We start from the raw sequence: 17,590 nt of genomic DNA on the forward strand, positions 1-17,590 counted from the left end.
TACAAAAGTACCTGTAAAATAAAAACTAACCTAAGTTACAATTACACCTAACACTACACTACAATTAAATACAATTAAATAAATTAAAAACAATTAACTAAATTATATACAATTATCTAAATTAAATTAAATTATCTAAATTACAAAAACAAACAAACACTAAATTACAGAAAATAATAAACAAATTACAGAAATTTAAACTAATTACACCTAATCTAATAGCCCTATCAAAATAAAAAAGCCCCCCAAAATAAAAAAACCCTAGCCTAAACTAAACTACCAATAGCCCATAAAAGGGCCTTTTGCGGGGCATTGCCCCAAAGTAATCAGCTCTTTTACCTGTAAAAAAAAATACAAACAACCCCCCCAACAGTAAAACCCACCACCCACACAATCAACCCCCCAAAAAAAAACCTAAGCTCCCCATTGCCCTGAAAAGGGCATTTGGATTGGCATTGCCCTTAAAAGGGCAGTTAGCTCTTTTGCAGGCCCAAAGCCCTAACCTAAAAATAAAACCCACCCAATACACCCTTAAAAAAACCTAACACTAACCCCTTGAAGATCACCTTACCGGGAGAAGCCTTCACCCAACCGGGCGAAGTCCTCAACGAAGCCGGGAGATGTCTTCATCCAAGCCGTGCAGAAGTGGTCCTCCAGACGGGCAGAAGTCTTCATCCAAGCAGGGCATAAGTGGTCCTCCAGATGGCAGAAGTCTTCATCCAGATGGCATCTTCTATCTTCATCCATCCGGCGCAGAGCGGGTCCATCTTCAAGACATCCGACGCGGAGCATCCTCCTCGGCCGACGACTACCCGGCGAATAAAGGTTCCTTTAAGTGACGTCATCCAAGATGGCGTCCCTTAGATTCCGATTGGCTGATAGAATTCCATCAGCCAATCGGAATTAAGGTAGAAAAAAATCCTATTGGCTGATGCAATCAGCCAATAGGATTGAACTTCAATCCTATTGGCTGATTGGAATAGCCAATAGAATGCATGCTCAATCCTATTGGCTGTTCCAAGCAAACTATGCAGACGTACATTACAACACTTACGTAAACAAAGTGCCATTATAGTAAAAAAATTACGTTTTAATCCTTTAAAACCTAAAATTTTTTCTTTCATAATTCAGAGTATACAATTTTAAACAACTTTCTAATTTACTTCTATGATCACATTTTCTTCATTTTCTTGTTATCCTTTGTTTAAAAGTAGGAAGGTAAGTACTATATGGCAGCAGCAGCCGTTATACATTAGCAAGATAACTATTTCCTGTCATGTAGTGCAATGATAGAGAAGGAAGCAAATTTGATAATAGAAGTAAATTGGAAACTGTTATTAAATTGTATTCCCAATCTGAATCATAAAGAAATATTTTGGGACGCATACCCCTTTAAGACTATCATCTCCAAGCAGAAAACCCAGCTGAACCAGATGTAGAACTAGCACTGCTGATTGGATCAGTGGCAATTTTTGCTCAGGACCAGCAGTGCTCTGCAAGTCTCAAGGGGTACTTTGAAGGGGTTAATCATAAAGTAATCTAGGATCAAAAGTCTTAGGGGCCGATTTATCATTTTCTGTTCGACATGATACGCTGTAGCGTATCATGTCTGACAGACATCGCTGACTGCCGATAGCAAATGCTGTCGGCATTTAACATTGCACAAGCAGTTCTGGTGAACTGCTTGTGCAATGCTTCCCCCTGCAGATTTGCGGCCATTCGGTCGCTAGCAGGGGAGGTCAATCAACCCGATCATATAGGATCGGGCGGATTGCAGACCGCAGCCTAAGATCGCTTAAGACTGCAGCCTAAAACCGCTGCTGTTTCCCCCTGCAGATTTGCGGCCAATTGGTCACTAGCAGGGGATGTCAATCAACCCGATCGTATAGGATCGGGCAGATTGCAGACTGCAGCCTAAGATTGCTTAAGACTGCAGCCTAAGACCGCTGCTTCATAGCTGCTGTTTCCGGCGAGCCTGAAGGCTCGCGCGGAAACAGGGGCATCGGGCCATTCGGCCCTTGATAAATCGGCCCCATAAAATGTATTTGTCTATAATGGCCCTTTAAATAAAAGGAGAGGGATACCACTAAACATAATCAATTGTAAATGCAGTTTATATAATGTGAGCTAAAAGTAGAAAGTCTCTCAAGCATACAATCTAAAGGAGAAAAGTTATGACACAGTAGGGGAGGGAGAAAGGGTCAGAATCATGGTCATTGATTTCACAATGTGTGATTTGTAAATCAAGAATAGAATACCAACCAGTTCAGTGAGAGACATTAGGGTGTTTATTTTATTGTACTTAGATGAAGTGTGACATTTGCAAGGGGTAGTTATGCAAAGGGTTAAACAGTAGGGTGGATGGGTGGGTAGGCTGGGTGGAAAGTGCTTGTAGAATTTGCAGGTAAGGACTATGGGGTACATTTATCAAGCAGCTGATGCTGATTATTCCGTGCGAGCCTTCTGGCTCATTGGAAACAGGATTTAAGAAGCAGCAGTCTTAAGATCGCTGCTCCTTAACTCGTCTGCCACCTTTCAGGTGGCGGACTGCAATCATCTCGATCAGATACGATCGGGATGATTGACACCCCTGCTAGATTGGTCGCGAATGTGCAGGGGGCGGCATTGCACAATGCTGTCAGCATTTAGCAATGCAGGGCAGAAATGATTCGCTATATGTGATAAATCTACCCCAAAGTCTGTTTGTTTTGTCCCTAATGGATAGAAGGAAAGATATGTAAATATGTGCAGGGTTTTAAGGTGTGATGGAGAAACTAAAGACAAAAAGGGAGCGTGAATTTCTAATAAGTGCAATGAAAGAAAGAGAGGAAATGTTTGCCGAAGTTGCCAAATAATTGTGAAAAACATGTTCACGTATTTCTTGGTTGGAGACAGAGGACAGTTACCTTCTAGGATTTGCAAGAAAGAAGTATGTCTGTCTGTTGTGCTGTTCTGAAGATATATACTGCCTGATGTATATATACTGCCTGATGTATATATGCTGCCTGATGTCAGTTTGTTAAAAATCTTTGGATTGATTCATCTAACCACTATTTTTGTAGTTTCAAATTGAATTATACTTTGTGTTACAGTTGCTGCCAAGAAAATTGTTATTGTTGGTGAAGATGTAATTGATGTCATGCAAGGATCACCTGTAACTTTTAATGTTCAGCTTCATAATGACGAAGGTGAAATTGCCAAAGGTAAGCTTTAGTGCTGTATTTAGTACACATGCTATAAACCTGTTATTTTGTGCGTGAAAGGTTACTAGAAAGGTTTAAAATGCTGTAGAAATATATACATGAGAAAACAAATATATCAAACACCTTAACATAGGCATTGGATTTCATTTATACTAATATATCCAATGACGACACTAAGATGTAAATCCCTTGTCTTCACTTCTTGAAACAATATAGTAGTACCTCCCCTGCCTGGACCGTCCAAGCCTAAACGTAAATATTTGTAGGTAGCTGAACTTATTTAGTTAGGCCTGTACTGTTGTTTTGGATAGGACCAGATTGAAATGCTCAAGAATGTTCTCTGTGAAAGGTTTAAGAGATCCTGCACTATGGGTGGACACCATTCTGTGCAGAGAATGCAATTCATCTCATTAACACCTTGAGTGCTAACGACGGCTTTGAGCCGTCGCAGAGTTTCCCACTCAGGTGCTAACGACGGCTCAGGGCTAGCACTCTCCCACCTTGAGGGAGATCTGGGGGCTCCCACCTGCTCCTACCCCGGCGATCGGGCCTGTATACTGACAGGCATCGCTGGGGCTTCCCGTTTTGCGCGGTGACGTCACGCTCAATGACGTGATGTCACCGCGGCGCAACTTTATTTAAAAATGACAATGACAAGTATAGGGAAAGGGTGCATGCTGCTTAGAAGCCTGTATCTCAGGCATCTAAGCAGCTACAGACCCCCAAGACCCATCGTTGGAAAGGTAATCATCTAACCTTTCCAACGATGTAAGTCTTGTGTATCTGAAAAAAAAAAAGTTCAAAAAATATATTATAAAAAAAAAAAAAAAAACTTAAATCAGCTTAGCACCCAGGTGGGAAAGTGCTTAGCACTCCAAAGGGTTAAAGTGGGGAGGTGAGCGATGCTCACAGTGTCAGTTATTTAGAAATAAAAACCATCATCTTTTTTATACAGGGACTGAGCTTTGTGTTATATCTGCTATACCTGTATGTATCCCTATAATGGCGAATTATGGTACAAAAGAATTGCAGTCTCTTCGCTCAAAAATACAGCAATTTTCTCTATACTCAGTAAATGCTAGTCCATGTTCAAATGAGGTGCAATAAATGAACTGTTAATTGCAAAAACTTTGCTTGTATATACAAAAAAAATTGAGATAAGAGTCTCGATTCAAGGGTTCTAGCAATAAATGTCCTAATTGTAGGAATGAAGAAGTGGCAATTAGAGGTCTTAAATGGTTGATAGGTACAAAAGTGTCATTCTGGTGCCAGAAAGATCTCAAAGCTAATCCCACTTCCTGTGTGTTCCTAATGGTTTAGGAACTCATGAAAAAAAGTCATCATTTTAAAATCCAGGCTCATTCAGGGGCATATTTTGTCATAGGCTAACTATGCCTGTGGCTAGAATAGCATGTTTTGAAGTCTAGTGGCATCAGTTAATTCCATTCTTTTGCTCTCCACATGTTTAAATTATTAGTTTTCTTACAAATCAGTGATCCCTGATAATCTACATTTTTTTGTAGTGGGGCCCAGCTATGTTGCTGATCTACTAATACTGATGCATCTCTATGAGAATGTTTTAGAGCAGTATGAAGTCATGCTCAGCTTGGCAAAATATTATTTATCAGTTGTGAAAACAAATTCAAATCAGCCAATAGGATGAAAGCTGCTTTCATCCTATTGGCTGATTTTAATTTAAAGAATCAAATCAACCAGTAGGAATGCAAGGGTACCCCTATATAAAAGGGGTACCTTACATTCAATCTTCAGTGTGCGGCTGGATATCGCATGAAAAGGACCTCTATGTCGCCTGGCTGAAGATGATGACCGACCTCGCCATCGCCGATGACCTCACCACCTTCGCTGCCGGGATGAAGATAGAAGATGGACCACAGCCAGGACGAAGATTGAAGAAGATGGTCCCGCGATGGATGAAAATGGAGCGCTGACCTTCATCATTGGTGAGTACCAATTTTGGGGTTAGTGTTAGGTTTTTTTTTTTTTTTTTTTAAAGATCAAGGCTTTTTTTATTTTTTAAATGGGCAGCAAAAGAGCTGATTGCCCTTTTAAGGGCAGTGCCCATCCAAATGCCCTTTTCAGGGCAATGGGTAGATTTGGTTTTGTTTAGTTAGGATTTTTTTTATTTTTTGGGGGTGGAGGGTTGTAATGTTAGGGGGTAATTGTTTTATTTTTTACATTGCAATTCTCAGATTGCTTTATACCCAGGAGTGCAGATCATATAATATTAGTTTAAAAAAGAAGAAACTGATATGTTGGTTTATAATTTACAAGCGTATTGATATTCCTACTAGAAGGTGATTTTGGAACTTATTGGTTCCTTAATTTGAAGAAGACATCTATTATATTTGAATTATTTGTGTTGTAAGTAAATAACTTTAATGCAAATCTTCTAAATTATATATTTTAAATACATATGCAAAAACAATTTAAATAATTAGAGACGTATGCATATCAAGAGATACAAATAGACCCATCTAGTTATTGTGGATAAAAAGAGGACTATTTAACAAAGGTCTGTCGGACCTGATCCGACAGTGCGGATCATGTCCGACAGACCTCGCTGAATGCGGAGAGCAATACGCTCTCCGTATTCAGCATTGCACCCACCAGCAGCTCTTGTGTCAATCAACCCGATCGTACTCCCGTATTTCCCAAAATTATTTAAACAGTTTTTCTTCTCTGTACACATTATTTATATTAGTTGGATGTAATAGCAAAAAGTATTAAAGGAGCAGTAAACACAGTAAATTTGCATGAACAACATGATAAAAAGACAATGCAGTAGCACTGCAATAGTGAGTAGTAGATTTTTTTCTGACAAATGTCAAACGTATAGCTATTTCCACTCCTCCTGTATCATGTGACAGCCCTCAGCCAATTACAAATGCATATATGTCTAGTATATATAGTAGTTGGTGACAAAAAATGTAAATATAAAAATACATTTTGTTAATGGAAGTAAATTGGAAAGTTGTTTAAAATTGCATGAGCTATCTGATCCATTAAAGTTTAACTTTTAAATGTGTCCCTTTAAGTGCTCTGTGAGTAGCTACCTTTCACTTACTCTTTTTACTGCTATCTGCGTGGTGAAAAATGGAACCCAAACATTTCCTTTCATAATACAGATAAAGCTTAGAATTTTAAACAACTTTCCAATGTACTTCTGTTATATAATTTTTTTCCTTCTCTTGTTATCCTTTGTTTAAAAGCATACCTAGGTAGGCTCAGAAGCAGCAATGCATTACTAGGAGCTAGCTGCTAATTGATGACTGCACATATATGTCTCTTTTCGTTAGATTGCCTGATGTGTTCAACTAGCAGTGCATTTCTGCTCCTTTAACAAAGGATTTCAAGAGAATGTAACAAATTTGATAATATAAGCTATCGCTGTTTCAAAAGTGTATTTAAGTATGCTCCATGCACCAGCATTGTAAACACTGCACTTGCAACAGCCTAAGGTGCTTATATCATCTGCTAATGAATACATTGGTTAATTGCTGACATGGTACGAGCCCCACTGGATCTCTGAGCAGCTACAGTATTTGAAATGCTGGTGCACTGAGAATATCTAGCTATACTTCACATGCACGTGCAGAGAAAAATGTTAACTTTAAAACAGTGATAACTTTTACTAGAAGCATTTTGCCAATACATGTAAATTGCAGATATGTTTCTACTCAAAGATATAATTCATCTATGTGCATTTAAATTTTGACCGGAATGTCCCTTTAATTTTTTTTGTGTGTATTAAAAGACATACTTTCCCACATTTTGAAAGGCTCATCTAGACGTATACATTACAAGTAATTTTAGATTACCAGTGAGGATATACTAGCCCTTCAATATTAGACCCTTGAGAGGTTTCAGATAAACTTGATAAATGTGAGTTATCCACCTGCAAATTGTCCTCACGGCAATGGAATTTGCACAGTCCAAACACTATGCTGCATGTTAAGATGATCGTTAACAACATTTTCTTTGCTATATAGAGTAGATTTGCCATATTTACAATATGTTTATTTAAGGAAAAATACCATCCATTTGAGTTTGAAAGGAAGAATTCATGTGATTGGTTTTTAAAGTATCTTTACTGAAAGCATTAAAGGGATGCACTGATATTTAGTCACTGAAAAAAAACATATGTGTATATAAAAACTTAAAATAAAATGTAAGTTCCTGTTATGGGCTAGATTACAAGTGGAGCGCAGTCGATAGCGCAGGGTGTGTTATCTTTTGCACAACCTTGTTCAAAGAATCACACATAGGGTTCAATTTATTAATCAGCGGATGCTGCTTCAGAGACCCATCATTTCAAGTCCACCTTTTAGGTTGCGGACTGAAATCATCCCCATCTGATATGATCAGGATGATTGACGGCCCCTGCTAGTGGCCGATTGGCCGTGAGTGTGCAGGGGGTGGCATTGCACAAGCATTTCACCAGAAATGCTTGTGCAATGTTAAATGCTGACAGCGAATGTTGTCGGCATTTATCGATGTCAGGCGCCAAGTCCCCTCGACCTTTGTTAAATCAACCCCATAATCTGTTGTTACTAGTGGATAGTTACATTTTTAAACAAATGCGGTCTAAGCTTTTTTAACAAGCCCTATACTTTCTCCAACATAGGTGTGTCCGGTCCACGGCGTCATCCTTACTTGTGGGATATTCTCTTCCCCAACAGGAAATGGCAAAGAGCCCAGCAAAGCTGGTCACATGATCCCTCCTAGGCTCCGCCTACCCCAGTCATTCTCTTTGCCGTTGTACAGGCAACATCTCCACGGAGATGGCTTAGAGTTTTTTAGTGTTTAACTGTAGTTTTTATTATTCAATCAAGAGTTTGTTATTTTGAAATAGTGCTGGTATGTACTATTTACTCAGAAACAGAAAAGAGATGAAGATTTCTGTTTGTATGAGGAAAATGATTTTAGCAACCGTCACTAAAATCCATGGCTGTTCCACACAGGACTGTTGAGAGCAATTAACTTCAGTTGGGGGAACAATGTGCAGTCTCTTGCTGCTTGAGGTATGACACATTCTAACAAGACGATGTAATGCTGGAAGCTGTCATTTTCCCTATGGGATCCGGTAAGCCATGTTTATTCAGCAAGTAAATAAGGGCTTCACAAGGGCTTATTAAGACTGTAGACTTTTTCTGGGCTAAATCGATTCATTATTAACACATATTTAGCCTTGAGGAATCATTTTATCTGGGTATTTTGATATAATAATATCGGCAGGCACTGTATTAGACACCTTATTCTTTAGGGGCTTTCCCAAAGCATAAGCAGAGCCTCATTTTCGCGCCGGTGTTGCGCCCTTGTTTTTGAGAGGCATGGCATGCAGTCGCATGTGAGAGGAGCTCTGATACTTAGAAAAGACTTTCTGAAGGCGTCATTTGGTATCGTATTCCCCTTTGGGCTTGGTTGGGTCTCAGCAAAGCAGATACCAGGGACTGTAAAGGGGTTAAAGTTCAAAACGGCTCCGGTTCCGTTATTTTAAGGGTTAAAGCTTCCAAATTTGGTGTGCAATACTTTTAAGGCTTTAAGACACTGTGGTGAAAATTTGGTGAATTTTGAACAATTCCTTCATGTTTTTTCGCAATTGCAGTAATAAAGTGTGTTCAGTTTAAAATTTAAAGTGACAGTAACGGTTTTATTTTAAAACGTTTTTTGTACTTTGTTATCAAGTTTATGCCTGTTTAACATGTCTGAACTACCAGATAGACTGTGTTCTGAATGTGGGGAAGCCAGAATTCCTATTCATTTAAATAAATGTGATTTATGTGATAATGACAATGATGCCCAAGATGATTCCTCAAGTGAGGGGAGTAAGCATGGTACTGCATCATTCCCTCCTTCGTCTACACGAGTCTTGCCCACTCAGGAGGCCCCTAGTACATCTAGCGCGCCAATACTCCTTACTATGCAACAATTAACGGCTGTAATGGATAATTCTGTCAAAAACATTTTAGCCAAAATGAACACTTATCAGCGTAAGCGCGGCTGCTCTGTTTTAGATACTGAAGAGCATGACGACGCTGATAATAATATTTCCGAAGGGCCCCTAACCCAGTCTGATGGGGCCAGGGAGGTTTTGTCTGAGGGAGAAATTACTGATTCAGGGAACATTTCTCAACAGGCTGAACCTGATGTGATTGCATTTAAATTTAAGTTGGAACATCTCCGCATTCTGCTTAAGGAGGTATTATCCACTTTGGATGATTGTGACAAGTTGGTCATCCCAGAGAAACTATGTAAAATGGACAAGTTCCTAGAGGTGCCGGGGCTCCCAGAAGCTTTTCCTATACCCAAGCGGGTGGCGGACATTGTTAACAAGGAATGGGAAAGGCCCGGTATTCCTTTCGTCCCTCCCCCCATATTTAAAAAATTGTTTCCTATGGTCGACCCCAGAAAGGACTTATGGCAGACAGTCCCCAAGGTCGAGGGAGCGGTTTCCACTTTAAACAAACGCACCACTATACCCATAGAGGATAGTTGTGCTTTCAAAGATCCTATGGATAAAAAATTAGAAGGTTTGCTTAAAAAGATGTTTGTTCAGCAAGGTTACCTTCTACAACCAATTTCATGCATTGTCCCTGTCGCTACAGCCGCATGTTTCTGGTTCGATGATCTGATAAAGGCGGTCGATAGTGAGTCTCCTCCTTTTGAGGAGATTATGGACAGAATCAATGCTCTCAAATTGGCTAATTCTTTCACCCTAGACGCCACTTTGCAATTGGCTAGGTTAGCGGCTAAGAATTCTGGGTTTGCTATTGTGGCGCGCAGAGCGCTTTGGTTGAAATCTTGGTCGGCTGATGCGTCTTCCAAGAACAAGCTACTTAACATTCCTTTCAAGGGGAAAACGCTGTTTGGCCCTGACTTGAAAGAGATTATCTCTGATATCACTGGGGGTAAGGGCCACGCCCTTCCTCAGGATCGGCCTTTCAAGGCAAAAAATAAACCTAATTTTCGTCCCTTTCGTAGAAACGGACCAGCCCAAGGTGCTACGTCCTCTAAGCAAGAGGGTAATACTTCTCAAGCCAAGCCAGCTTGGAGACCAATGCAAGGCTGGAACAAGGGAAAGCAGGCCAAGAAACCTGCCACTGCTACCAAGACAGCATGAAATGTTGGCCCCCGATCCGGGACCGGATCTGGTGGGGGGCAGACTCTCTCTCTTCGCTCAGGCTTGGGCAAGAGATGTTCTGGATCCTTGGGCGCTAGAAATAGTCTCCCAAGGTTATCTTCTGGAATTCAAGGGACTTCCCCCAAGGGGGAGGTTCCACAGGTCTCAGTTGTCTTCAGACCACATAAAAAGACAGGCATTCTTACATTGTGTAGAAGACCTGTTAAAAATGGGAGTGATTCATCCTGTTCCATTAAGAGAACAAGGGATGGGGTTCTACTCCAATCTGTTCATAGTTCCCAAAAAAGAGGGAACGTTCAGACCAATCTTAGATCTCAAGATCTTAAACAAGTTTCTCAAGGTTCCATCGTTCAAGATGGAAACCATTCGAACTATTCTTCCTTCCATCCAGGAAGGTCAATTCATGACCACGGTGGATTTAAAGGATGCGTATCTACATATTCCTATCCACAAGGAACATCATCGGTTCCTAAGGTTCGCATTCCTGGACAAACATTACCAGTTCGTGGCGCTTCCTTTCGGATTAGCCACTGCTCCAAGGATTTTCACAAAAGTACTAGGGTCCCTTCTAGCTGTGCTAAGACCAAGGGGCATTGCTGTAGTACCTTACTTGGACGACATTCTGATTCAAGCGTCGTCCCTTCCTCAAGCAAAGGCTCACACGGACATTGTCCTGGCCTTTCTCAGATCTCACGGATGGAAAGTGAACGTGGAAAAGAGTTCTCTATCCCCGTCAACAAGGGTTCCCTTCTTGGGAACAATAATAGACTCCTTAGAAATGAGGATTTTTCTGACAGAGGCCAGAAAAACAAAACTTCTAGACTCTTGTCGGATACTTCATTCCGTTCCTCTTCCTTCCATAGCTCAGTGCATGGAAGTGATCGGGTTGATGGTAGCGGCAATGGACATAGTTCCTTTTGCGCGCATTCATCTAAGACCATTACAACTGTGCATGCTCAGTCAGTGGAATGGGGACTATACAGACTTGTCTCCGAAGATACAAGTAAATCAGAGGACCAGAGACTCACTCCGTTGGTGGCTGTCCCTGGACAACCTGTCACAAGGGATGACATTCCGCAGACCAGAGTGGGTCATTGTCACGACCGACGCCAGTCTGATGGGCTGGGGCGCGGTCTGGGGAGCCCTGAAAGCTCAGGGTCTTTGGTCTCGGGAAGAATCTCTTCTACCGATAAATATTCTGGAACTGAGAGCGATATTCAATGCTCTCAAGGCCTGGCCTCAGCTAGCGAGGGCCAAGTTCATACGGTTTCAATCAGACAACATGACAACTGTTGCGTACATCAACCATCAGGGGGGAACAAGGAGTTCCCTAGCGATGGAAGAAGTGACCAAAATCATTCTATGGGCGGAGTCTCACTCCTGCCACCTGTCTGCTATCCACATCCCAGGAGTGGAAAATTGGGAAGCGGATTTTCTGAGTCGTCAGACATTGCATCCGGGGGAGTGGGAACTCCATCCGGAAATCTTTGCCCAAGTCACTCAGCTGTGGGGCATTCCAGACATGGATCTGATGGCCTCTCGTCAGAACTTCAAAGTTCCTTGCTACGGGTCCAGATCCAGGGATCCCAAGGCGGCTCTAGTGGATGCACTAGTAGCACCTTGGACCTTCAAACTAGCTTATGTGTTCCCGCCGTTTCCTCTCATCCCCAGGCTGGTAGCCAGGATCAATCAGGAGAGGGCGTCGGTGATCTTGATAGCTCCTGCGTGGCCACGCAGGACTTGGTATGCAGATCTGGTGAATATGTCATCGGCTCCACCTTGGAAGCTACCTTTGAGACGAGACCTGCTTGTTCAGGGTCCGTTCGAACATCCGAATCTGGTTTCACTCCAGCTGACTGCTTGGAGATTGAACGCTTGATTTTATCGAAGCGAGGGTTCTCAGATTCTGTTATCGATACTCTTGTTCAGGCCAGAAAGCCTGTAACTAGAAAGATTTACCACAAAATTTGGAAAAAATATATCTGTTGGTGTGAATCTAAAGGATTCCCTTGGGACAAGGTTAAGATTCCTAGGATTCTATCCTTCCTTCAAGAAGGATTGGAAAAGGGATTATCTGCAAGTTCCCTGAAGGGACAGATTTCTGCCTTGTCGGTGTTACTTCACAAAAAACTGGCTGCTGTGCCAGATGTTCAAGCCTTTGTTCAGGCTCTGGTTAGAATCAAGCCTGTTTACAAACCTTTGACTCCTCCTTGGAGTCTCAATTTAGTTCTTTCAGTTCTTCAGGGGGTTCCGTTTGAACCCTTGCATTCCGTTGATATTAAGTTATTATCTTGGAAAGTTTTGTTTTAAGTTGCAATTTCTTCTGCCAGAAGAGTTTCAGAATTATCTGCTCTGCAGTGTTCTCCTCCTTATCTGTTGTTCCATGCAGATAAGGTGGTTTTACGTACTAAACCTGGTTTTCTTCCAAAAGTTGTTTCTAACAAAAACATTAACCAGGAGATTATCGTACCTTCTCTGTGTCCGAAACCAGTTTCAAAGAAGGAACGTTTGTTGCACAATTTGGATGTTGTTCGCGCTCTAAAATTCTATTTGGATGCTACAAAGGATTTTAGACAAACATCTTCCTTGTTTGTTGTTTATTCCGGTAAAAGGAGAGGTCAAAAAGCAACTTCTACCTCTCTCTCTTTTTGGATTAAAAGCATCATCAGATTGGCTTACGAGACTGCCGGACGGCAGCCTCCCGAAAGAATCACAGCTCATTCCACTAGGGCTGTGGCTTCCACTTGGGCCTTCAAGAACGAGGCTTCTCTTGATCAGATATGTAGGGCAGCGACTTGGTCTTCACTGCACACTTTTACCAAATTTTACAAGTTTGATACTTTTGCTTCTTCTGAGGCTATTTTTGGGAGAAAGGTTTTGCAAGCCGTGGTGCCTTCCATTTAGGTGACCTGATTTGCTCCCTCCCTTCATCCGTGTCCTAAAGCTTTGGTATTGGTTCCCACAAGTAAGGATGACGCCGTGGACCGGACACACCTATGTTGGAGAAAACAGAATTTATGTTTACCTGATAAATTACTTTCTCCAACGGTGTGTCCGGTCCACGGCCCGCCCTGGTTTTTTTAATCAGGTCTGATAATTTATTTTCTTTAACTACAGTCACCACGGTACCATATGGTTTCTCCTATGCAAATATTCCTCCTTAACGTCGGTCGAATGACTGGGGTAGGCGGAGCCTAGGAGGGATCATGTGACCAGCTTTGCTGGGCTCTTTGCCATTTCCTGTTGGGGAAGAGAATATCCCACAAGTAAGGATGACGCCGTGGACCGGACACACCGTTGGAGAAAGTAATTTATCAGGTAAACATAAATTCTGTTTTTAAAGATTAGTCCAGGGAGCACTGTTAGCTCACTGTGTACTCTCGTATTGCAAGTGGTAAGTTAAAGGGACATTGTCACGGATACCAGACGGCTAAGGCTATCCCCCACCCCCCCTACAACCTCACCCCTGTTGTTTCTCAGTGGTTCTGGGTTCCTCAGAGCAACCACCATCTCTGGCAGCTGTTTGTTTGCTTTGTTTTGGCTTGTTTTTGTGTTCGGAGAAGAGTTGGTTTATGACGAGAAAAACCCTCCTAGGCTGGCCGAGCTCCTGGAACTCCCGGTTGACAGCCTCACAATGGACACTCGCCTAACCCCTCTCAGGCTGGCCAGGCTCCTAGAACTCCCGGTCTGCTACAGGATAGCAGAACACCCGCTAACTTTAACCCAGGTCGCTCCAGCAACCATATGCCCCAGAGCTCCGCTCTTTTGGGGATTAGTAGCCCCTGGGGAGTACAAGGGGTGGGGGAATTGCCGGGGGGGAGCTCCTTTGGGAACCGGTGGATTTGGACACCCCTAACCCCATAACTTCAACGGACTGTAAGTCCGGTACCCAGTAACGAATCTTGCTGATTTTTGGACTGTGAAATCTGGGGACCGAGCACTTTAAAACCCTGGAAGTGCCGCCGCTCCACCGGGATCACCCCGAAATCGCCACCCATTAGTATTGAGATTATGTGGGACTGTGGCTCCTATGGAGGCGCCGTTCAGTCTGGAGGGGCGGGAACGGGGAGAAAATTGTGGGATTGTCCTTTGTCTTATCAAGATGAGCTGTCTGTATAAAAGGAGTGTGTGTTTTCAATAAAATGAGTTCCTGTTCAACCTGAATGCTAGTCTGTCTAGATATTTGGGTGAGCTCCAGCTAAAATCACTTTCCTGAGCTACATAGCAGCCTGTTCCAGGCAGAGGAAGAGCTACCTAGTCTGGGTAGCTGGAGTCTGCCACAGGGTGGGACCCTGAGTACTGGTGCTGTAAGGCATCAGGGGTGGCTACAGGCTGTGGTCACTTCCCAGCTACATAGCTGCAGTCGGCAGGGAGGAAGCAGGACCCTTTTTGGCGGAGCTACCCAGTCGGGGTAGCCGGGGGAACCCGTTACAGATATGAAACCCCACATTTTTCTTTCATTATTCTCAGAGAACATTCAATTTTAAATAACTTTCTTTTACTTCTATTATCAAATTTGTCTTTGTTCTCTTGGTTTCCTTTGTTAAAAAGTAGGTTCATCAGCTCAGGAGTGTGCACGTCTGCAGCACTATATGGCAGCAGTTGTGCTTCTCCATTTACAAGAGCACTAGATGGCAGCACTATTTCCTGTCATGTAGTGCTCCAGGCATATGTATATGTATATATATATATATATACACACACACACACACAAGCAATATATTAATGCACATTGACACACGTTGGCTTTCAGGCCTGCGTGCTAGGGCGTACATTTTTGCATTTTTTTTATATGACGCCAGTTGGACCCGCGCATCTCTGTCTTTATCATTTTTTTATGAGTTCTTTTCAGAAGTAGTAAGTGTTTCCCTTTCTTTAAAGCTTTTTTTGTTATAGGGATATTACTGTGTAGCTGTATGCTTGTTTTTTTCTGCACTTAACTTCTGTATAAGTTACTTGCAGCTAGGAAGCCTTCTGTCTCTGTCCCTAAATCTGCCTTAGAAGCTGGGTCATTTGAACATTTGTCTTTAGTGTTAAAGGGTCAGTCTACTCCAAAAATGGTAATGTTTAATAAGATAGATAACACCTTTTACTACCCATTTCCTAGCTTCGCACAACCAACAAGTTATATTAATATACTTTGTAACGTACATTTCTGCCTGTTTCTAAGCCACTACAGATCACCTCTTACCTTGTGCATTTGTAATAGCTTTTCATAGCAAGACACTGCTAAGTCATGTGTTTCATATAGATAACACTGTGCTCACTCCTGTGGAGTTGTGCAGGAACCAGCACTAATTGGCTAAAATCCAATATCTTATAGATATGTTTATTCATGTTCTGTGTATACATACTGACAATGATGTATTCAGTATCATTTAATATTTGGCGCTAATTTATCTCATCAAGAAGGGCTGATGGCATGAGATGCACCATCTTGTTTTTCTGATTCAAGCATGTTAAGATCTTTGGCCCAGATGTCTCAACCATCGATTTGTGGGTGATGAGCGTTTAGCTATCAAACTCAATGTTTCCATTTTGTAGTCAATATTTAGTCGATAACTTGAGATGTACATGCATGGTTAAGGGTGAACTTTCTGATATCCACTGGGATCCAATGGATCCAATGGTGTTATAATTTGCATTGTAATCGATCCAATGTTGAAAAAGGGATATCAGGGGTTGTAAAACAGCCAATAAACATGATTGGAAAGACTGGAATATAGCCCAATGTTTGTAACAGTGTTATACATATAGTGCTCAGATATGTGCAGATTCCTGGACTTGGTAGTAAATTGGATTTTTTTTTTTTTAATTGTATAATCTGTTTGAAAAATAATAAAGGTTAGTTTTGCCTTCCATGTCTCTTTCAATATAGGGGCTAAAATACAATTTCAGTGACAATGATTGAGTTACTGTTGGTCATGCCAACTTTGAGACGCAAATCATTAAACTATTTGGCTGATGTAAGGTGTTATTGGTTTCTGTTTTATTCTCAGTTTAAATACTTCCTTATAACTTTTTGCATCTACACAAAAAAATCTTAAGGTGTTTAGTTTACCCTCCCCCTAATTTTAATTTAATGTCCAGCAAATTGTTAATGTTTAGAGAAAAATGTGTGTCTCAGAATGCGTTGCTTGGCAACCCTAACAAGAAGGTGTAAAAGACCTTGTTTTGCTCTTGCAGCCTTCACCTGTGATCAACTCGGCAGAATCAGCCACAGTACATACAGAATATATTTTGAAATATTTTGTTAAAGTAATTTGCTTACATTTATGACACACTTCTATGATACTTTGATATCATTATGATTTATTAATATATCTTTCAATATTTAATATATTAAATATTCAGATTATAAGTACATTACATAGATAAAATATCAATCAGCATCATTCTTTACTATTTATGTGGTTTTATGGAATATGTGAATATGTTTTAAATGTGTTTTGTAGGAGAGGCTGGCAAAAATGTTAAGCCATTAGCAACATTGTACAACAAGCCAAAAGCTATTAATGAGCTCAGTGTAAACTGTGCACAAGGTATAATTTTTTTGTCTCCCATAGATTTCCGCTGCTATAGTTTGGTGATTGCAAAATGAAAATCAGACAGCTTTCTAGATTTCATGATGGTATTATTTTTATTGACAGCCATTTTAATGGCTTACAGCCACCGAACATAATTAGCATCACAAATGTAAACACACTATATAAATTATATTTTAAAAAAGTATTGATACATAATTAACTTTAAACATTTTTTTTTTTTTTTTTTTATAAATAATAGATATGCTGGCTTCTGCTTGAATCAGGCAACTAACCAGTTAATTTTACATATGGAAAATTGACATTTCTCTGCACAGCAAGTATTTCATCCTTCTCACCTCATTAAAAGCATTTTCATTCAGTCAAGGTTTCCTTAAGTGGTAAAGACAGTTTTAAATAGGAGCTTCCAGAAAAGAAAATCTTATGAGAAAAATAAAAAAACAAACCATTTTGCTTTGAATACCACAAGGTTATTTATAAACAGAGATTAAATGCAAAGTATGGATGCATTTTCATTACGCAGCCGGTGAAAAATGTTTGGTAGTTTCTTTGTGCTCTGGATTGCATTTCTTTGCTCTGCTGGAGAGCTACAAATATTTAGCACATTAGGAACCTTTGCTTGGCTGAATTTCTGTCCTGGTGTTTACTTCAAACACAAAGTTTGCATAATCAAAAGGGAT

General features: G+C 41.0%; 1 protein-coding gene across 1 annotated transcript in view; it reads left to right on the plus strand.

Moving 5' to 3' along the window:
- MORN1 (MORN repeat containing 1) overlaps positions 1-17,590 on the plus strand; it is a 569,760-nt gene that overhangs the window by 181,845 nt on the left and 370,325 nt on the right. Inside the window, exon 8 of the mRNA XM_053690352.1 lies at positions 3,093-3,203. Coding sequence (XP_053546327.1) covers positions 3,093-3,203 — 111 coding nt within the window. The remainder of the gene's footprint in view (positions 1-3,092; positions 3,204-17,590) is intronic.

Source organism: Bombina bombina, chromosome 8 (genome assembly GCF_027579735.1).
Source record: "Bombina bombina isolate aBomBom1 chromosome 8, aBomBom1.pri, whole genome shotgun sequence".
Taxonomy (NCBI): Eukaryota; Metazoa; Chordata; class Amphibia; order Anura; family Bombinatoridae; genus Bombina; species Bombina bombina.